The sequence below is a fragment of the Bufo gargarizans genome, chromosome 10, assembly GCF_014858855.1.
Source record: "Bufo gargarizans isolate SCDJY-AF-19 chromosome 10, ASM1485885v1, whole genome shotgun sequence".
Classification (NCBI taxonomy): domain Eukaryota; kingdom Metazoa; phylum Chordata; class Amphibia; order Anura; family Bufonidae; genus Bufo; species Bufo gargarizans.
The window spans coordinates 99,990,378-100,012,458 of record NC_058089.1 but is presented as its reverse complement, the minus strand read 5'-3'; the positions used below and the strand labels follow the sequence as shown (position 1 = coordinate 100,012,458).

General features: G+C 44.5%; 1 protein-coding gene and 1 long non-coding RNA gene across 3 annotated transcripts in view; one reads left to right on the top strand and one right to left on the bottom strand.

Annotated features, from left to right (window-relative positions):
- The window catches only part of LOC122921004, a 67,013-nt gene extending 47,718 nt beyond the window's left edge, over positions 1 to 19,295 (top strand). For both annotated transcript variants that reach the window (XR_006386955.1, XR_006386954.1), the window contains exon 3: positions 19,163 to 19,295. This is a non-coding gene — a long non-coding RNA (uncharacterized LOC122921004). The remainder of the gene's footprint in view (positions 1 to 19,162) is intronic.
- Positions 1 to 22,081, bottom strand: part of CPNE2 (copine 2) — an 83,614-nt gene that overhangs the window by 8,402 nt on the left and 53,131 nt on the right. Inside the window, exons 4-14 of the mRNA XM_044270870.1 lie at positions 21,527 to 21,601; positions 19,420 to 19,491; positions 19,192 to 19,275; positions 17,743 to 17,832; positions 17,564 to 17,662; positions 14,706 to 14,792; positions 13,160 to 13,219; positions 8,060 to 8,193; positions 4,485 to 4,539; positions 1,588 to 1,639; positions 576 to 709 (exon numbers count right to left, since the gene is read on the bottom strand). Coding sequence (XP_044126805.1) covers positions 576 to 709; positions 1,588 to 1,639; positions 4,485 to 4,539; positions 8,060 to 8,193; positions 13,160 to 13,219; positions 14,706 to 14,792; positions 17,564 to 17,662; positions 17,743 to 17,832; positions 19,192 to 19,275; positions 19,420 to 19,491; positions 21,527 to 21,601 — 942 coding nt within the window. The remainder of the gene's footprint in view (positions 1 to 575; positions 710 to 1,587; positions 1,640 to 4,484; positions 4,540 to 8,059; positions 8,194 to 13,159; positions 13,220 to 14,705; positions 14,793 to 17,563; positions 17,663 to 17,742; positions 17,833 to 19,191; positions 19,276 to 19,419; positions 19,492 to 21,526; positions 21,602 to 22,081) is intronic.

Here is a 22,081-nt window from a genome sequence, read left to right as displayed (position 1 = left end):
TCTACAGAAAGCAGTGAGAAGATGAGCACAGACCCACCTAATCACCCTCTCTGCATAGTAACTGTACCCAAGTTGGCTGCAGAAAACCAAGGGCAGCTGTAATTTAGGGAAGGGACTGGTGGTCACTGGACTCTGCTGCCCTGCTGAACTGGATGTCTGACTACTCTCTGTGACACTCAAGGCTGCGCACGTGGAAGGAAGAGACACTGAGCTCCCAGGTTCTTCTTCCCCTTCCTTCCTCCATGACACTCACCCTTGCCCTCATCTTTATTTTCATTGGTGGGGCAGTGGCTGAAATACTTACAGTCCCTCCCTGACCTCAGCCTTTCATTGGTGGCAGTGGCTGGCTGGCATCACAGTGGGAAGGAACGCTGTCCCTTCTTCCTGCTGTGCCGCTGCAGATGAGAGCATAGTGTGTGCTGCGCCATCTCACCTTCTCTGTGGGCCGCAGCCCGGTCGTAGGGGACCACTGCTGTAGATGATGCAAACTACGGTACTTCAATCTGTGTGATAATATTACAGTGTGATGACTTGATAGGGATAATAACTGCTAGCTCTTTCGTTCAGTTACTCACCCCTGCTGACTGCTGCTGAGTTGCTTGAGCTGCAAATCGTGCAACATGATTAATGATCGGAGAAAAATTGGTGGGTCCATAGAAGCGTATGTGAGGGAGACAGGCAGAGTAGGCCTCAATAATGCCTTCCACTCCTAAAGAAAGACAGAAACGCTGAATTAGTAGAAAAGAGTTAAGTATGGCTACCGTGAGGTAGAAAGATCCACGTAACAGTCTACATGCAACCTAGGAAACACCAACACAAACTTTTGATCTTAGGTTTTTCACATATCAATAGGTGGGAGAAAGCTATAATATATACTATATATTTTGTATTGTGACGACTTGTGAGTACTTCTAATGTGGTTCATCCATGGTGACATAACCTGCTGTGGCAGCAGTTGATCACTACTTAATTTTGAGTGGCGCGTCATTGTGCCACAATTCCATGAGAACCAACAATGGTGGTCATACAGGGGACCAGATCAGAACTATATTACAAAATGTATTATTAAGTATAGGTAAGCTTCAATAGGGTTTCATTTATTCTAGGGACACCCTTTTAACACATGATAAACATCCATCTTGTATTCCATATATTAGATGATATCTAATCCATGAAGCTGAGCCACATCGCTCTATTTAAGCATACCGGAGTTTAAAATAAAAAATTCCATAATGGCTGTGCTTCTTTGTACAATCATAACTGTGAAGGAACAGGTGTTTTGGGGCTTCCCTAAAGTCTTTTTCAGACATATAATTCCCTGTTTCAACTGCACAGCTAGATGCATTTCACTCAGAAGCAGTGGGCGTATCCATTCTATGGAATCTGCCAGCACAGTTCTACTGTTGCTTCCTTTTCCTTACTTTGTGCTATGTTTGTCTTCACCTCCGGAACTCGAAGAACAGTTAAGGAGGGAGAAATCACACAGATTCGTTGACAATAAGCCACTGACAATTGACCAAGAAACATAAGGACCAAACTCAGCTCATACTCCCAGTGCTTAGGTTATATGACAAATGAAAGACTAACCAGAGCAGAAAGGGCTGGTAGGATTGAAATTGATAGCAAATTCATGCGACACCTAAAAAAAAAAAAAAAAATAAAAAAATAAAAAAGAGAACAAAATTAAAGTCACAATTTAGTTTAAATCATTTACTTAAAGGGATATTCTGGTTATATAGAAACATAGAACATAGAATGTGTCGGCAGATAAGAACCATTTGGCCCATCTAGTCTGCCCAATATACTGAATACTATGGATAGCCCCTGGCCCATCTTATATGAAGGATGGCCTTATGCCTATCCCATGCATGCTTAAACTCCTTCACTGTATTTGCAGCTACCACTTCTGCAGGAAGGCTATTCCATGCATCCACTACTCTCTCAGTAAAGTAATACTTCCTGATATTACTTTTAAACCTTTGCCCCTCTAATTTAAAACTATGTCCTCCTGTAGCAGTTTTTCTTCTTTTAAATATTCTCTCCTCTTTTACCTTGTTGATTCCCTTTATGTATTTAAAAGTTTCTATCCCTTTCCACAGGATAGGGAATAACTATTAGATAGGACCCTGACCAATCACTGGGACTCCTCCTTATCATGAGAATGAGGGCCCCATACCCAGTGGAGCCCTGCAAAATGAATAGAGAGGCCGGTCAGATATGCATGCAGCCAATCCATTTCCATGGGAGTTCTGGAGATATGGAGTATTTCCAGAACTCTCATAGAAATAAATGGACAGCTGTGCCACAGCCAACCGGCCGCTCCGTTTATTTTGGGGAGGTACAAGGCCCTTATTCTCATGATCGGTGGGGGTTTCAGCGGCAGGACTCCCACCGATCTAATAGTTATCCCCTATCCTATGGATAGGGGTTAACTTTTTATAACAGAAATAACCCTTTTAATATAAGTCTTAATGAGAACAGCCTTAGCTGTCTGTTGGTGCGATATTACAGATCTGTACCACATGGATTCATAATATGGCTGTGTGCATGCTGCCTTACTGCGAGTCTACACAGATAGTCACGAGATGGTGGCAGATGTCTTATCAATTCCAGTAATACTTTATGTGTTAGCACAGTCTGTCATATCAGAATAAAGCCCTGATTTCTCATGCCTACACTCCATGGGCCTTTTGCGACTTTAATTCACTTGCTCAAACATTGTGACTTTTTGCGTTTTTACATCACTCACTCCAGTTTTGACGTATGGGTGGGAAGGTGGTCGTGGTTATATAGGATAATGAGTTTCACTCCAGATTTAACATTGAGACTTTTTTTAAAACTCGCAAACAAAGCTGCAACCTCACTCCAGTAGCGGGGTGGAATAGGAAAACTGGAGGAGCTTTTCTAGACTCGTGTATTAGGTTTAAGGATAAGAGTACTTTCACACTTGCGGCAGGACGGATCTGGCAGGCTGTTCACCCTGTCTGATCCGTCCTTCCGCTGTTTCGCCGGACCGCCGCTCCGTCCCCATTGACTATAATGGGGACGGCCGGCGCTCCGGCGCAGTACGGCAGTTCGCGGTCAGAGGCCGCCGGACTAAAAAGTCGGACATGCAGGACTTTTAGTCCGGCAGCCTTTCGCCGTGCACTGCGCCGCCTCCGTCCCCATTATAGTCAATGGGGACGGAGCGGCGGCACGGCGAAACAGCGGAAGGACGGATCCGACAGGGTGAACAGCCTGCCGGATCCGTCCTGCCGCAAGTGTGAAAGTACCCCAAGACAAATTTATCAAACAACGTGTGACATTTGATAAACATGACAAAGTACGCCAACGCAGACTCCTGCAAAACTGAATTAAAATATTGCAGTCATGATAAATTCCCCCAGGTGTCTTTTCACAAATAGTTTATTTAATTTTTTGCAAAAGAAAAAACCCACAATGGTTAAGAAGAAGGGAAAAGACTAGTGTTGAGCAAATAGAGTTTCGGATCATATATCTAAAGTCGAATGGCTCAAAACTTCAGTTTAATGCTGTATGAAGATCAGTCTCTGTACAACATTTAAATGTATGGGCTCCGGCGAGTTGAAATTAGTTATAGGCATTCGATTTTTAAACTTGAAAACCATTTTAAAAACAGGAATCTGAAGTTGGCTTGGGTACTGACTGGTACCTCAGTACTGAAGCAGACTTCGGATCCAAGTTTTAAAATAGTTTTCAAGTTAAAAAATCCAATCCCAAAGTTATGCACTGAAGTCCCACAAGACGTCAGTGATAACGAATTTCCCTCGCTGGAGCCCATACATTTGAATCTTTTGAGCGAATCGAATTTGGATCTATGCTCCAAAGCTCAATTCGCTCGACACTAGAAAAGGCCTGTGCACTGGTAATCATTGGTAATAAACCCAGCATTCCCGATAATTGCCCGATTGTTGAGCAGAGGTGACTGCTGCATGGAAATGCACAAACGCACACTACTGCAGTCATTTGTCCCAGCAGCAGATCCTTGTAATATGTGCTGCCAAACAAACAATGTGCCATATGGACGATTAGATCACTTGGTGATGCAGCATTCAGAATGGAGAGGACAAAGCGCTGCTTATCTAGAAACAGTGGCTACCTGCTGTGTAGAGAACTGCAGCCAGCCATATTGAATAGGCCCATGCTGCAGTTCAATGCACAGTGGGTGACGGGGGCACTGCTGTGCAGGAGACTACAACCCCCACCGTGCAGGAAAGTGCACTGTGGCCATATTTGTTGGGTCCTGCTGCAGTTCCTTGCAGAGCCAAGTAGCCAGCAGCAGCACTACCACCGTGCAGGGAGTATGTAACAAGGGAAGCAGCTCGAAATCTGCGATGCACCCCCTTTCTTTGCTGGGGGTCCTATAGGTCCGGCCCCCACTGTTCATATCCCAGCAAAAAAATTGCATCAAAACTGCAGTATGGGAACAAGACCCTAAAGAACACATCTGTGACCTGGCATAGTACCTTCCAGTCTGGAGGCAGCTGTGCGCCAAACCCCAGGGCAGGGAACAGCTTATCACTGCAAGGAAAGAAACAGAAGAACCATCAGCGTGGCCGCACCAAGATACAACCGTACACGCGCTGGATATCTATACAGTCTGTAGCCTATAGAACTTTATTGGAATTACAGCTCTGATATTTCATTATTTTTTTTAAATCACAATTTTCCTTGACAAGACAATAACTCCTGATTCATATACATAACGAAAGCTTTTACAAGAGATGAATTTTTTGTCACTTGACAGGAATCCATTTTTCTATCCCGGCAAGCTACAGAAGACAAATGAGTGCGTTTCCGTGGTAACTGTTGTGCAGATATCGGAATAACCACTTAACATTCCCCATGCACAGGGGGCTTTATGCGAGGGGGTTCTCGAATTGCTACAACTGACAATTAGTGACAATCCTATTATCAACTAAAGTTTCAACAAGTGGGAGACACAAAGTTTTAGCTTTTGTGAAGATGCCGACATTTTGCCTTCACCTGTATCACTGTATATCTAGGGCTGCCTGCTCCTTCCGGCCATCTATGACGTCTTCATCCTTCCCATCCTGACATTGTCCTTGTCAGATGCAGCCCTATCTAACGTAATCACAGCGTCGGCACACTTCCCTTCCGCTGCCAATCACTCCCATCATCTGAATGGGCAGAATACATTCTGTTCCCACCTGCATTATCCTGCAGCCATGTAAAGGTCACTGAGTCTCACAGAATCAACAAACTCATGTCTTGCTGCTGCAATCGCTTCAATCATCCGATTGCAGAACACAACCTTCCACACCATTGGGGCTCATTTATTAAAGGGGTTGTCCGGGTTCAGAGCTGAACCCGGACATACCCTTATTTTCACCCCGGCAGCCCTCCTGAGCCTGGCATCGGAGCATCTCATGCTCCGATGTGCTCCTGTGCCCTGCGCTAGATCGCGCAGGGCACAGGCTCTTGTGTTTACAATAACACACTGCCGGGCGGTAACTTCCGCCCGGCAGTGTGTTCGGTGACGTCACCGGCTCTGAGGGGCGGGCTTTAGCTCTGCCCTAGCCGTTTTACTGGCTAGGGCAGAGCCAAATCCCGCCCATCAGTGCCGGTGACGTCACCGGGGTTCCTGTCAGCCCCATAGAGAGCCCCGGTACGTCACCGGAACTCACAAAAATGCCTTTGCCCTGCGCGATTTAGCGCAGGGCAAAGGAGAGCATCGGAGCATGAACTGCTCCGATGCTCATGTCAGGGGGGCTGCCGGGGTGAAAATGGAGGGATGTCCAGGTTCAGCTCTGAACCTGGACAACCCCTTTAAGACCATCATTTTTTTACTGCCTTTTTTCTACATTTTATTCCAGCATTGCTGCCAGAAGATGTGAGTAATTTATGACGGGCTTGCACCTAGTTATAAATTAGGCGCATCTTTGGTAGTCCCTGCAGCTGCCGCAAAATCTACACCCGTCCGACGCAATGACAGTTTTTCCGCAACTGTTCCGTCTTTTACCTGGCGTAAAATAAGGACATTTGCCTAGGCCAGCAAATATGGTCACAGGGAAGTTTAAAAAGGTAAAAATGTTTATAAATGACCCCCCATTGTATGATATGGTTGTGTTTCTGATTTACTATAGGAGGTTCCTTCCCATAAACATTCTTCCATAGACTTCAATGGGCAACTGTTGGTCCAGAATGTGCTGCTTGGACAACAAAAGCTTTGGTTTGTCTGTTTTTTTACATTAGATATAGGCATAAACTAAATGTGGCCAAAAGCAATCTGGCTGGTGAAGACAACTGAATCCCCTCTATCTACAGCCACGTGGTGCTTCCAGACCCTGTAGATCTGCAATAACCTAGCTCCAAACCTACAATGTATAAGATATCTATGTCAGAACGACGCAAGATCTAATTTATGCTAAAATAATGCAAGTCAGCAAAATATTACCCATTAATGGTAAACTGACCCTTAATCCAGAACCGCAAGCCAATCTATGATGGACGGCGAGGGACGGTCAAGTAACAAAGATCGATAAGTACCGAGCAAAGCAAGAAACATTAACCCATGTACTTATGGAGAGCTTTCAGATGACGATGTACCTGTAACGTTATATAGCATACTGTGATGTTAAATTGTGTTTATTGAGGGAGCAGTGATCATTTTACAGGCGTATCACTGCGCACTGGTGGATGATGAAACCACTTCAGTCTCCCCCATTATTTTATTATATATATATATATATATATATATATATATATATATATATATATATATATATATATATATATATATATATATATATATCTCGTACTGTTCTTCTAGTAGCTACTATATCAGAGATAAACGTCTTGTGGATCTCGCTGACTTACTGTGTGTTATAACATATACAGATGTAGCCAAAATGCCTGCAATACTGTGATTTATACCATCATACCTGAGCATTATATTATTTTTTAGTGCTTTTGTACTTTTTTTTGACACCAGATGTTGTCTTGGTGGTGGTTCTATCTCAGGTCAGTGCCATCTAAGAGGTTCCTGACACGGGATCACCCTTATCGGGGCGGCTATTCTGTGTTTAGGTAGGGCTTCACAGGGCAGAGTGCATCGGGTGAGAGTCCCTTTCATGACTGACCTATCCCTGTAGCCCAATATTATATTTTGTGGGGGTTATCTTACTAAATAAAAGGTTATGTTTTATGTGGTGGTGGTTCTCCTCGGAGTTCTGTCAGAATTAGGCTACTTTCACACTAGTGTTCGGGGCTCCGCTTGCGAGTTCTGTTTGAAGGCTCTCACAAGCGGATCCGTACGGCCCCAATGCATTCTGAGTGGATGCGGATCCGCTCAGAATGCCTCAGTCTGGCACCGTCTGTCCTCCGCTCAGCAGGCGGACACCCGAACGGGTGTCCGCTTGGCCGTGTGGAGGCAAACAGATCCATCCAGAGTTACAATGGAAGTCAATGGGGGCGGATCCGTTCGAAGGGGACACAATATGGTGCATTTTTTTCAAACGGATCCGCCCCCCCATTGACTTTCAATGTAAAGTCTGGACGGATCCGTCTGAATACAAATTGTGCTTAGACTTTTTTAGTAAAATATAATGCAGACGGTTCCGTCTGAATGGATACCATCGTTTGCATTATAGGAGCGGATCCGTCTGTACAAATACCAGAACGATCCGCTCCGAACGCAAGTGTGAAAGTAGCCTCATTCACTGAATGCTGTAGAATTGTTTCCACGCATTCTTTTCTTAATAAAATGTGTTTTTTTTATATTATATTTATAGCACTTTTCTAATCAAGAAGAGGAGGGGTTTGGGTGCCACGCATTTGGGTTTTTTAATGCAGTTTTTTTAAAACCAAAATCAGGTGTGGATCATAAACAGAGCATTAAGGGCAGATCTTACGTCTCTATGTCTTTTAATCCACTCCTGATTTTGGCTTCAAAAACTGCATAAAAAAAACCTAAACGTATGGGCAGCACCCTTTCTCAAGTAGCCAATTCTGAGCAATAAATTAAGCCCTGAAAACAGCTTTTTTGGTCTCTCTATTTCCTGTAGATATCATTACTTACGAATCATAATCCTGAATGATTTGTCCGACAGACCATAATGCAGAAAGGTATTCGTTCGTGCCCATAGGGTTGATATAGTGCAGAGAGGAGGCCTCTCTGGGATTTCCATTCGATGCTGTAAAGTCAATTCCAACCTAAAGATAAAAGCAAATCCTTTTCATAAGTAACAGGACATGGGGCACTTTTCGGCACATGCTGTATCTTTCCATTTCCTGCGGGCTTCAGTCAATGATGGTCGAGTGGTCTCTTGAAGGCCACTAGCATGGTGCGTCAGCTAATGCTACCTAGGGGATGGGTATGTTCTGCTTTGATAAAGTCTTATATTATTCTAACCCAAAGGACAGGCTGATAAATAACTATCCTGGGATAATAGGAGAAATGAGAACATGTGAACTTTACCCTAGAAATGAGACAAGAAGATCCCTAAAAAGAGACACATGGTATGTCTAACAGACATCTGTAGAAGGAGATGTACTTCATATACTCATTTTTTTTTTTATGTGTTTTTAGCATCTGATTAAATTTGTTGGTTTTCTTTATATTCTATGGAAGAAGCAATCATGCCTGGGCTGATCTGCTTTACAGAAAGTGATTCACTGGCCTCTGCAGGAGAGTGTAGTGGGCATGCTCTGTGACTTACGTAGGGACTCCTATGCAGGGAGGGGGAGGCGATGAGCTGTGGCCATAACCATGTGTACAATCATTTTTATAATAGAGATGTTAGGCTACTTTCACACTCGCGTTTGGTGCGGATCCGTCATGGATCTGCACAGACCGATCCTTTCAGTTAATACAACCGTCTGCATCCGTTCAGAACGGATCCGTTTGTATTATCTGTAACATAGCCAAGACGGATCCGTCTTGAACACCATTTAAAGCCAATGGAGGACAGATCTGTTTTCTATCGTGCCAGATTGGGTCATAGAAAACGGATCCGTCCCCATTGACTTACATTGTGTGTCAGAACGGATCCGTTTGGCTCCGTTTCGTCAGACCGACACCAAAGCGGAATGGAGACGAAACAGAGGCAAACTGATGTAATCTGAGCGGATCCTTTTCTATTCAGAATATATTAAGGGCAAAACTGATCCGTTTTGGACCGTTTGTGGGAGCCCTGAACGGATCGGACAAACCGAAAACCAAAACGCCAGTGTGAAAGTAGCCTTAGGCGTCATTGTTATCCTACCTTCTGATCATAATGAAATGACCATGTCCCTAGTGTACAGTCCAAGCTCAAGAGTGAAGACTAAGTCGATTGTTAGGATTTATTGGACGGTGTGAAAACTGCAATATTTGGGGATTTTTTTTAAATATAGTTAGTGACATTTATAATGCTAAAAATACGTAATGTTTTCGGAAAGTCTTCAGACCAGTCTTCTTGGGTATGAAGCCACCAGGTTTGCACACCTGGATTTGGAGATGTTCTGTCATACGTCTCTGCAGATCCTCCCAAGCTTTGTCATGTTGGATGAGGACAGTCAGAAGACACATTCAGATCTCTCCAGAGATAGGGTTCAAGTCAGAGCTCTGGCTGGGCCACTCGAGGATATTCAGTTATCCCCAAGCCACTCCTGTGTTGTCTTGGCTGTGTGTCTTGTTGGAAGGTGAAGCTTCAGCGGTCTGAGCTCCAGAGCTCTGGATCAAGTTTTCATTAAGAATATTTCTGCACTTTGCTACATTTGGCTTTCCCTCCTCCAGCCACTGAAAACACCCCAACAGCACGATGCTGCCACCACCATGCTTCACTGTAGTGATAGTATCGGGCAGGTGAGGAGCAGTGCCTCGTTTCTTACAGTCTGAGAGTACTTCGTTTTTTTTGCAAACTCTAGGTGGGCTTTCATTTGTCTTTTACTGAGGAGAGGCTTCTTTCTGGCTACTGTGCCATACAGTCCATATTGGCAGTGCTGCAGTACTGGTTGACCTACTGGATTTTTCTCCCATCTACATAAAGGTTCTTTGGAGCTCAGCCAGAGTCACTATTGGGTTCTTGGTCACCTCTCTTACCTTCTTCCCCTATTACTTATTCTAAACTTCTTCCATTTAAGAATTTTGGAGGCCACTGTGCTCCTGGGAGCTTTTAGTGCAGCTGAATTTTTTTGTTCCCTTCTCCAGATCTGTGCCTCTAACACAATCCTGTCTCTGAGCTCTAGAGGCAGTTCTCTCCTCCTCAAGGCTTGGTTTTTACTCTGATATGCTTTGTCAGCTGTGATATCTTATATAGACAGGGCTGTGTCTTTCCTAATCACGTCCAATCACCTGAATTTACCACAGGTGACCCCAATCAAGATGATCAAGAGAAATGGGAGGCCATGTGAAATTTTAGTTTTTACTTTTTAATAAATTTGAAAAAAAATGGTAAGACTCTGTTTTCACTTTTTCATTATTGGGTAATGGAGGCTGAACGATGGGGAAAACTTAGATTTGTTTTTATTTCAGCACAAGGCCGCAGCATAGCAAAATGTGAAAAAAGTGAAAGGGTCTGAAGACTTTCAGAATGCACTGTATAAAACGTTTAACATAGATTAAACAATAGGCCATTAGTGATGATACTTTCCATGGTCATCACCGTTTTACTATTAAAAGAAGATGGTGCACTATTTATAGGAGAACTGCATTAGTGGTTATAAAGTGACTCTGCTGAGAGATCCCATATCACTTGCAGGGAGGGGAGACATTACAAATGGTCTGGGGAAAGAACGCATAATATCCCAGTGTTAAAGGGATTCTGTCACCTCATTTTAGGGTATAGAGCTGCGGACATGCACGGCTAGATCGCCGCTAGCATGTCTGCAATATACCTGTCCCATAGGGCTGTGTCCTTTTATTGTGCTTAAAAAATTATTTTATAGTTATGTAAATGAGCTTTGTAAGGAGCCCAAGGGGCTGTACTAACCTTCCTGGTGCCCAGCGATGCCCCCTGTGATGGAGCCCAGCACCGCCTGCGTCCTCTGAATCTCCTCCTTTCTTCAGTTAGATTGCCGTAATCTCGCGCATGCGCAGTTCCTTCCCTAAGGCTGATGCCAGCACAGGGAAGGAACACTATACCGACACTGTGCATCGCGAGATTACGGTAATCTAACTGAGCAAGGAGGAGATTCGGAGGACGCAGGCGGTGCTGGGCTCCTTCACAGGGGGCATGGCTGGGCACCAAGAAGCGCTATGGGACAGGTATATTGCGGACATGCTAGCGGCGATCTAGCCGTGCATGTCCGCATCTCTATAAGCTAAAACAAGGTGACAGAATCCCTCTAAAGGGCAGGTTCAAGTGCACCATAATATAAATACAGACCAATCTATCAAGTAGACATTGACTACAGCCAGGGCCTAATCAAGTCTGCCCTACTATTCCAAGACTAGTGATATGGTAGATGTCGTGTTACAGATACTGTACATACAGGGCCAAACCGTCCTCACGGAAGACTTCTTATGCTGATGTACTCCTTAGAGTTTAGCCAGGGGGTACCATTTGGAGTAGGGATAGGGAGCTTTACAGTCTATGCCCTGAGAAAAGGATTGCAAGTTAGCTCTCCTCCAGAAGGAAGAAGACTATATTTGAATGCAGCTCACAGAAGCTGCAGAACGTGTGCATAGTCCCATACCCAGAGTTGTGCCTGCATTTTGCACAATGATTCAGGGCGAGAACCTTCGTATACCTAAATAACTGCTCTATTGGGCCAGCATATATTACAGGTATTAGAACATAGCAAAAGCTTCTCAGCTAACTCATTTCAGAGGATATAGACTGCTGTAAATTGTGCCTGGATTCTGCTGACAGCTCTAACTGTACAAGCGCAGCACAATTAAACTGGCAGGAGAAAATGCCCTTTAATAGTGGTATTTTTATATTATATAAGAAATTAGGAAAAATTGCTTATAGATTTGATTAATAATTCATATATATTAGTGTCTCCATGGCTACAGACTACAAACAAGCTCTGTGTAGTCTGATCCTGCCATCCTCTAGTCTACAGTCTGAAGACACATAGAATACCCTGCAGTGTGGGTGAGACTGCCACCTCTGTCTGTGCAAATCCAGAGACATTAGGAGAACCATGTCTGAGGGGAAGAAGGAATCAAGGACAACCCACATCAACTAAAATACACAAAGAATACACAAGTTCCCCTATAGTACATGGGTAATCCATCTCAAACACTGCTAGCATACGCCATAAATGTCAGAAAGGTGCGGGTCCCACCTCCTGTCTCCAGAAGGGGTTCACTGAAGGGAAGGGAAGCACACTGCGCAAGCATGGCCACCCTCTATTCACCGCAATGGGAGTTCTGAAAATAGCCAAAGGCTGCCTCGGCTATTTCAGTCAGTCCCAAAGCGGTGACTGGAGAGGTGGCTGCGCAATGTGCAAATCACTGTCCATTCACCACTATGGGACTTCTGAAAAAAGCAGAGCGTGCTCACTTGTCTATTTTCTGAACATGGAAGTGAATGGAGAGCACGCTGTGTATGTACGGTGGGCTTTCCTCCACTTCAGGGGGAACCCTGTTCTGGTACCCACACCTATTTAACACTGATAGCATATCCTAACGATATGCTATCAATGTCTGAGATGGACCAACCCCATTAATAATAGCCCATGCTGCACTACACAAGTAAAAACAAAAATTTGCTGGAGGACTTTTTTACTTAAACTGTACCTGGACTTTAGCAAAGCTAAACGCTAGGTTTTGATTGATGGGGTCCGAGTGCCAAGACCCCCACCGATCGTAAGAACGAGGAGAATGAAGTAATTACACAGAGCGCGGTCTCTCCTCGCTGCAGAAGATGGACTGGAGACAGAGCCATAGACTTTCTACAGAGCCGGTCTTCAGCAGCGAGGAGAGAGAGCGAGAGAGCGCGCGCTCTGTTTGAGAGCTTCTTTCTCCCCGTTTTAAAAAGGTTGACTTTTTTTTTTTTATTATTAAAGCTCATATTTTATTCAATATTAATAAATCCGATTTGCCAGTCTAAAAATACTTGAGGGTAAGCTGTTTACAGTAAATACTCGATCACTCATTTGTATGAACGCTTCCGTCCTGTAATGTCCACTTCTCTTCCTGTCTAAATACTGTGTACCAAGTACAGTTTGTTCTCATATGGGTACTTACTGTAAACATCAACTGGCATCCTCCCAGTATGTAATCAAGGAAGGAAAAGTCTCTTGTAATCTGAAATAAGGAGGAATACACATGGGGCATGACGCAGTGCAAAGATATATAGATATATAATAACGCAGGTATTCTCTAAAATCACTGCTTCTAGGAGAATGTCGTGCCTCGTGGATGCTCTTCAGTGTAGCCCCACCTACATGGCACTTTAATGGGGTTGACCAGGATTATTATTTTTTGTTTTTTTAATTTCCCCCCAGCCATCGGTACCTGTGGAGAAATCCTTACTCACCTGCTAACACTCAGTTCCAGCTCTACAGGGCTTTTTACACTGGAATTCTGGTCCTCATTTGTGAACCTCTGCATGGATGGGTCACATGCACAGCTGCAGCCAATGGCTGGCCTTGGTGTAGACATGTCCCCAATACCACGTGCATGACTGTGATGTGTTCTTTGGGACACATCACCACTGAGGCCAGCCATTGGCTGCAGTAGTGCACATAAATAGTGAAGAAAGCTGGAATCAACAGAGACAGAATGGAGAGGTGGATAGCAGATGAGTATGGATTTCTTTAAAAGGTTCCACTGACTGGTATAAAAAAAATGGACAACTACTTTAAGTGCACTGGAGGTGGAGCTTCAACATTAAGTGCTCTCAGAATTTCGGCATTTGAGCTGCTTCACAGACCCTCCTGCTTTGTGTGACAGATGTAACTTTCAAGCAGGAGACCATTACAGCTGTCACTCAGATAGAAGGGGTGATGAAGCAGCTCAGTGCTGCTCCTGGGCACTTAAAGGGCTTCTGTCACCCCATTAAACAGTTTTTTTTTTTTTTTCTTTACTAATAATCCCTACACTGCGATCTCATCATACATAAGCTAATTAATGATTTTCGTTCAGTAGAATTTGTTAAAAATCGATTTTTGAAATATGTAAATTACATATTGGCCGCTCGCTTGGCCGCTCGCTCTTCAATGCGCCTGCGCCGGGTGTAGATGTGACGTCATCGGCGCAGGCGCATTGAGGATGGAGCGGCCTCTCAGTGCGCCTGCGCAGATTGAAGAGGGGTACGGCCGCGGCGCAGACGCCAGATATTGAATCAAAACAGGCAGGGCCAGCAGAGAAAGGGCCAGCGGACGGGATCTGTCAATCAACAAGCAGAGGGGGCGTCATTACCATCGGAGGATGCGGCTGCTACCAGCAAGTAGCCGCCCTACTTGCTGGTAGCAAGGTAATTTACATATTTAAAAAAATCGATTTTTAACAAATTCTACTGAACGAAAATCATTAATTAGCTTATGTATGATGAGATCACAGTGTAGGGATTATTGGTAAAGAAAAAAAAAAACGGTTTAATGGGGTGACAGAAGCCCTTTAAAAGCAGAATCTGGCAGAATAAAACTTCATATTCACACTACTACTCATGCTTAAAGCTCTACTGATCTCCCCAGCCCCTACCTAGTGCTGTCAGCAGTTTAGCATGGTCAAATCTGCCTACAGATTCCCTTTAAACTAAGCACGCTAATATTTAGGAGATGTGCCTCACTTTACAAGATTTAATGATGATTACTCCAGAGTTTTTGTAGCTTCTCTTCTTCTTTTGTTTCTTTGGGTTAATGCAGTCGAATTCCACCTGGAAAAAAAAATAATGATTCATGCATTAGAAATGACTTTATACAGGAAACTCTTGGATGATCTTTTAATTAGTGGTAACGCCTCACCTAAGAAAACAGACAACTTTTAAAACTGCGCCCTGCAGGGGAAATCCAACAGCTGCAAAATACTGTCCGACATGGCAGATAGCGGGCAGCTTAACACATGATAGGGGCGGTTTTACTACTTCTACTGATTAAGGTGATTTTATTGAAACAAGCCAAAGAGATTGTGAGCTCCTCTGGGGACAGCGAGTAACGATAATGTCTGTAAAGTGGAATATGTCGGCGATATATAAGGGAGCAAAAGAAAAAAAGAAAAAGGAACTAGGGAACAGGGCAGGCAAGTGGGTGGAAGATAATGGATTGATACTAAAATATGAGGTAGAACAAGCCCGGGCCATTGCAAAGGCAATTCATGAATGCACTAGCTGACAACTACAGATACTCATAGCTTTATGTATTCTGCTGTTGTCACTGAATCCTCTCCAGACTGCTGCCTGCAGATGCCAGACAATCATTTCTGACCCTTACTTCGGCCTGGGCTTTGCCCACTGCCTGTGACATGAATGCTGCTGCAGGGGGCGCAGTCTGCAGCCTCTCCTGTGCTCTTCAGGACGCTGCTCACAATATGAAATTATTAATTAATTGACATAGTAATTAGCATCTTGGTGGGGGAAGGGGGGCACTTGGAATCCTGACAGCACTAATAGATGGTTGAATTGAAGCAAATTATACTGTAAGAACTTTTTTACTATAAAATTAATTTTCTCTTTTTTGGCAGAGGATATAAAATATCTGCCAAAATCATCGCAACATTATTGAGATCAAAACTCCACAAATGTCTCCCTTTCCCCTGCCCAGGCATGCTCCCCACACTGTCAGGACCAGGATGGGTGTGAAATGCGTGAAATGAAATTTATAGTAAAAAGGTTCTAACAGCACAACATACTTAAAGGGGTTGTCTCTGGGTTCAGAGCCGATCCTGGACATACCCAGAGTTTCACCCAGGCAGCCCCCCCTGATGTTAGCATCGGAGCATTTCATGCTCTGATGCTTTCTTTTCCCTGCGCTGGATCGCGCAGGGCACAGGCTTTTTTATTTACAATAACACACTGCTAGGCATAGGCTTCCGCCCAGATGTGTGTTCATTGACGTCACAGGCTCCGATGGGCCGGCATTAGCGCTGCCCTAGGCGTTTTACAGGCTAGGGCAGCGCTAAAGCCCGCCCATCGGTGCTGGTGACGTCACTGGGCTCACTGCTGGGCGGAAGCCTCCACCTGGCAGCCCTATGGAGAACCCGGTACATCACCGGATCTCCTGAAAATGCCTTTGCACAATTCATGAAATGCTCCGATTCTCATCTTAGTGGGGCTGCCTGGGTGAAAATATGGGTATGTCCGGGTTCAGCGCTGAACCTGAACAACCCCTTTAATTACTAGAGCAGTTTTGAAAACAATGGCATAATTCATTAAAAACTTTATTTTATTGTATCACAATATAACATGGTTTGGTTTAGGCTTTAGGGTGCAGTACGCCCCTCTGGATAAGGATTTAAAGGGGTTGTCCCACAAAAAATATTCCAGTTTTCAAACCAGCACCTGGATCTGAATTCTTTTGTAATTGCAAGTGATAAAAATTTTGTCTAGCCACTGAGCTATTCAATAAAATGTATCTGTATACATTTGTGTCCAGATCGCTGAGATGGCCGCACATGCTCAGATTCATCCTTTAACTGCCTCCTGAGCTGTGATAGGGAGAACATGGACACGCCTCCTGAGCTGTGATAGGGAGTGCATGGACACACCTCCTGAGCTGTAATAGGGAGAACATGGACACACCTCCTGAGCTGTAGCAAAATGGACACGCCTCCTGAGCTGTGATAGGGAGAGCATGGACACGCTTTCTGAGCTGCAGCAGAAAGGACACTTCCCCTGAGCTACCAGCTTGATATAAATCTAGCAGAGCAATGAATGTGGAGATCTCTGGATCCATGTGAGGTACAGGGCTGGTTCTAGCTTTGTTAGAAAGAGATTGTCATATCCTATATGATGTCTGATTTTAATTTTTTTTTTACATTAGTCATGGAATAACCCCTTTGAGCTTGAAACAAAATAGTCTTCAGTCACAACTAGGGGGAGCTCATTGAAATGTAAATTTTAGTATTTAAAGTGTCAGTCACTTCAGAAATCTTTTGATCAGTGGGTGTCCTGAGTGCCGAGACTTTCCTTTGCTTACACTGGTTTGCTTGCATCCTGGAAGAGAGTCTTAAAGGGCTGATCAAAGGCAAAGCACTCTTTAGTCCTTGCATTCATTTGTTCCTTCAATTGGGACAAGTCACTATGTCAGCAGTCTTAACACTGCCTGGGACATATATCAAATGTTTTACTCCACTAAGTCACAAATTGGGGTGCACGCCATTTGTGACTTCTCATTTCTCTTGCCACTGGGCGTGGCTTAATGAAAGGGGCGTGGCCTTCCACCGTCTGACATGTTTTGTATCATGTATGACAGAAACTAAGATTTCTGGCACAATCACTGTGTAGAGAGGAGCTAAATGTATTAAGAGGCTTGTATCTCTTTATACTGAGACCGGTGTTTGTAACGCCATTCTGCGTATATTTCCCCCGATCTCTATAGAGGGGATATGAACTTATTTTTGCATCAGCTTCTGTATGTACCGCAAGTTTATCTACTGAAAAACGTAAAGGTCGTGGTTACACAATGAATCACCAGACTGGCGGATACTCACAGACATTCCCTCTCGAGACTCGCACATCTTGATTGCGGTAGTCTGAAATTCCCCAATAAAGTCATGTCCTCCATCATTGTCATAATCATAGCATATAACCTGGAAAAGACATCAGTTAAAATACATACAAAATAATCATGCAACTAAACATAATAATAATCACACAACGCATAGTTCACCTTTATTGGCTTCTCGATGTCTCCATTACACATAGACTGTAAGGGCACAGTAAAAGGCTTCCACACAGGGTCCAGAGTATATTTTATAACCTGATAAGAATAATAAAAGCGTAAAACAAAAAAAAAAAAACGCATTCATTACTGGTAAAGGCGTGAAAAAACATTTACTTATCACTCAGGACTAAAAGCTAAAGCTCGCCATACACATTAGATGCAAGTCAGTCGAACCTGCTGATATCGTCTGACCACCTAATGGGTGCGGGGGCCTCTTAACTCCCCCTCCAAAGCAGATGTTTAGGGAGAGAAGGCATTTTGGATTTCAACAAGCCTGTTCTCAGGGGGACAAGCCACCTGACGAAGGAGTCTGGCAGCAGCTTTCTCCATTCTTCCATTCACATTTTGAACCGACAACGCTGTGTATAGGGGAGCGGAAGATATAGCGGTCCATCCACTTAAAGGGCTTGTCCACTTTTTACTATTGATGAACTTTCCTATAAAGGTGTGGGGAGGAATGGCTGTTGGCCAAAAGAGTGTGTGGCCGACAGCTGTCTAATATGTATTGTCAGCCTTAAAGGGGCTGTCCACTTTTTACTACTGATGACCTATCCTGAGGATAGGGCAACAATATTTAAGTCATAGAAACCCTCCTTAAGAAAAAATAAATAAAAAAAAGGGCTGGGAAAGTTGAAATCTAACTTCCCAATCCTTCTCTGCCCAAACATCTGTTACGGTATAGTCAGACATAATGGTAATGTTGTGGTGCCAGTGTTTACTGGGCTTGGGGAGAAACACATGTGTAAATATGCTATATAGTTTACTCTATTTTTCACTCCATAAGATGCACTTTTTCCCCCCAAAAGTGGAACGGGACCACTTCCATTATGGAAGCGGTCATCAGTATGCAGACGGCGAGCAAGTGTAGTGCTGCACTGGCTGTACTCACCCGGCTCCTCAGTCTTCTTCAAGGCATGTGTCCTGACTGCATACAGCAGCTTGGGGGTCTGATCCGAGGAGAAATGGGGGTCTGATCCGAGGAGAAATGGGGGTCTGATCTGAGGAGAAATGGGGGTCTGATGGGAGCTTAGGGTCCTGATCGGAGGTTAAATGGGGCCCTAATCTGAGGTCTGATGGAGCTTGAGGTCCTGATCTGAAGTCTGAGGAGTAATGGGGTCTGATCTGAGGTCTGTGGAGGAAATGGGGTCTGATCTAAGGTCTGATGAAAAAAAATTATTTTCTTCTTTTCCTCCTTTATATTCTTAGGTGTGTCTTATGGAGCGAAAAATAGGTTATATCTAGCTTATATGTCAGATAGATAGTTGACCTTGAACAAGGCACTTGTAAGAGGTCCCTGAAGCCTCCAGACTTTACATGCATAACACTTCATAAAATTTTTTACTTTGACCAATTTTTTTTTTTACAGGTCAATCAGATACTGAAATATGCATTAACCTCCGTCCTATGAACCAGCATCCATTTCCCATCATCTCCTTGTTTGTAGAATTCTAAAAATGGATCTGACTTGCCGAAAAAATCCTGAAGAGAAAGAAGAAAAAAAAAAAAAGGAAATAAATCACACGAGTCCTATTAATGACTGTGCCATCGACTGGAGAATAATGGGGATCTGGTCATCCACAAGTGTCACTAATACACTGACATGAGAACGATGCGATCTCTCACCTTTTTATCCAGCTTCCTCCCGGCCATGGAAAGTGTTATCACCCTGTTATCAGACAGCTCTTCAGCAATGACCTGAAAATGAAAGCAGAACTAAAAATTAACAGAAATTCTGTTTGAAATTGTAAAATATAAAAGAAAGAGGGTCATAGACGGGGGTCTCCTTCTCAGGACCTGCCTATTAGCCTGAGCAGAGAAGCTCCCACCCTGGAGTGTAATGTATTACACCGTCACCCATTCACTTGGACAGGATGTAAGGGGGTTGCCCTTTAGTTTAGGAAAAGATTCAAAAATGGTTCAAACTTTAGTTTAGGAAATAAGATTATAAAATGGTTAAAAATCAAAACTACCCTTATCAAACGGTGACAGGAATCATGTTTCCTGTAAAGTATTGTTCTGTAGATACAGAGAACAGGCATGACGTGATCATGAATTACTGGGTTGGCCGAGAGTCTCAAAATACCCCTGGACTTAGTAATATAAGATGTAAAGGCCATTAGGGGCGTCCTCTGTACCACGGACACATATCGATCTGTGACATGCTGTAAGCCTGCAGCTGTAATCCCAGGCTTCTAGAGACCGACAAGGAATACACACGCCGCTGACTACACCGCTTATGATGGACGTGTCCTTGAAATAAACAAAGGGCAACACATTCTGTGATTCAGTCATATAACCTGGTATAACACTAATCCGAATTCTAAGAGATTGATGGTAATGCTTTAGGGAAGCATTCCTCCCCGACAATCGCTTGCTCGTCAGTGGAGGGGACCGATGCCTTTACATGCAGCCATCTCCTCCTCATTATGGGGAGGAGCGATAACCAACGCCATCCCTTGTTCACATACAGAATCATTGTTTGACGGATCATGATTAGACGCCACGTTCTACTACCAGCAAGCAATCATTTCTAAACCTGCTGTAAGATGGAGATTACCTGCATTATTATACATGTAGATGATTGCTACAGACGCTTGTCAGCAATCATCTGCCCAACAATCGGCTGTAATACAGCTCTTAGTAGGTGAATAGTGTCCAGACTATTATATCTATGCATATCATCTACCTACCCATCCCCCCCTATCCCACCCACCCCCTATCCCCCTCCTATCCCACCCACCCCCTCCTATCCCACCCACCCCCTATCCCCCTCCTATCCCATCCACCCCCTATCCCATCCACCCCTATCCCCCTCCTATCCCATCCACCCCCTATCCCCCTCCTATCCCATCCACCCCCTATCCCCCTCCTATCCCATCCACCCCCTATCCCCCTCCTATCCCATCCACCCCCTATCCCCCTCCTATCCCATCCACCCCCTATCCCCCTCCTATCCCATCCACCCCCTATCCCCCTCCTATCCCATCCACCCCCTATCCCCCTCCTATCCCATCCACCCCCTATCCCCCTCCTATCCCATCCACCCCCTATCCCCCTCCTATCCCATCCACCCCCTATCCCCCTCCTATCCCATCCACCCCCTATCCCATCCACCCCCTATCCCCCTCCTATCCCATCCCCCTCCTATCCCATCCCCCTCCTATCCCATCCACCCTCCTATCCCATCCACCCCCTATCCCATCCACCCCCTATCCCATCCACCCCCTATCCCATCCACCCCCTATCCCATCCACCCCCTATCCCATCCACCCCCTTATCCCCCTCCTATCCCATCCACCCCCTATCCCCTCCATCCCCATCCACCCCCTATCCCATCCACCCCTTGCTATTAATTCTCTATAACAGGCATAAATCAAGGAGCAGCCCCTTTAAGCAGCACCAGTACAAGTCCTGAACACCGGACTGTAAGGGAACGTTTTTGCATGAAATCCAATAGCTGCCGCGGCGGCGGCGCACAATGTTCACGTTGCAGGAATAATGAAACAATCGGAGCACTTGAGCCAGTCTTATACATAGAGGAACGCGCAGCATATTGTTATCCTGACGCTGTTATCTTGTTGCTAGGTTACTGTTGCCATGATGCACGTCTTCAGCTTTTACTAGAAGCAGAATGATTGCTACCGGTGGAATAATCAAGCGATTATCTCAGTATGAACTTCACACAGCTTTTAAAATGACACAGGCAGTACAGAAAAAGAAACCTCTTTACCGTTATAACTCCCTTCCCCGCTGGCTTCCCGTTCCCTAAAACCAAGGGTCGCGTTACCTTCTTGCTGGAAACAATCTGAAAAATAAAACATTTAAAAATAAAAAGTTGCAAAGCATTTATTTTTTGCTGAATTTAGAAATATGACAAGTATCCAACGATCTCTGACTGCAAGACAGAAGCCGTAATTGTCACATACGCCTTTGATACGCACATGATGGAGCGTGCTGGGAAATGTGTCCCACTGGATACTGGAAAAACTCATACAACGGCAGGTGACACAAACTGTTATTTTTATTTAGGAATTCGTTAACTGGAAGTTGTGGATTGAAGCTAGTTTAATGATTATATGAGGAATTGCACAGCAAATTTTTCTAAAGGATCTCTCTGCTCTACCAATCACTTCTCTCAGTGTTAGGCCTCATGCACAAGGCCGTGGCCGTATTGCCGCCCGCATCACAGATTCACTTGAACGGGTCCGCAATCCGGAGCTGCGGTGCAGAGCGGAGGCACGGAAGCACTACGGAGTGCTTCTATGGTGTTTCTGTCCGTGCCTCC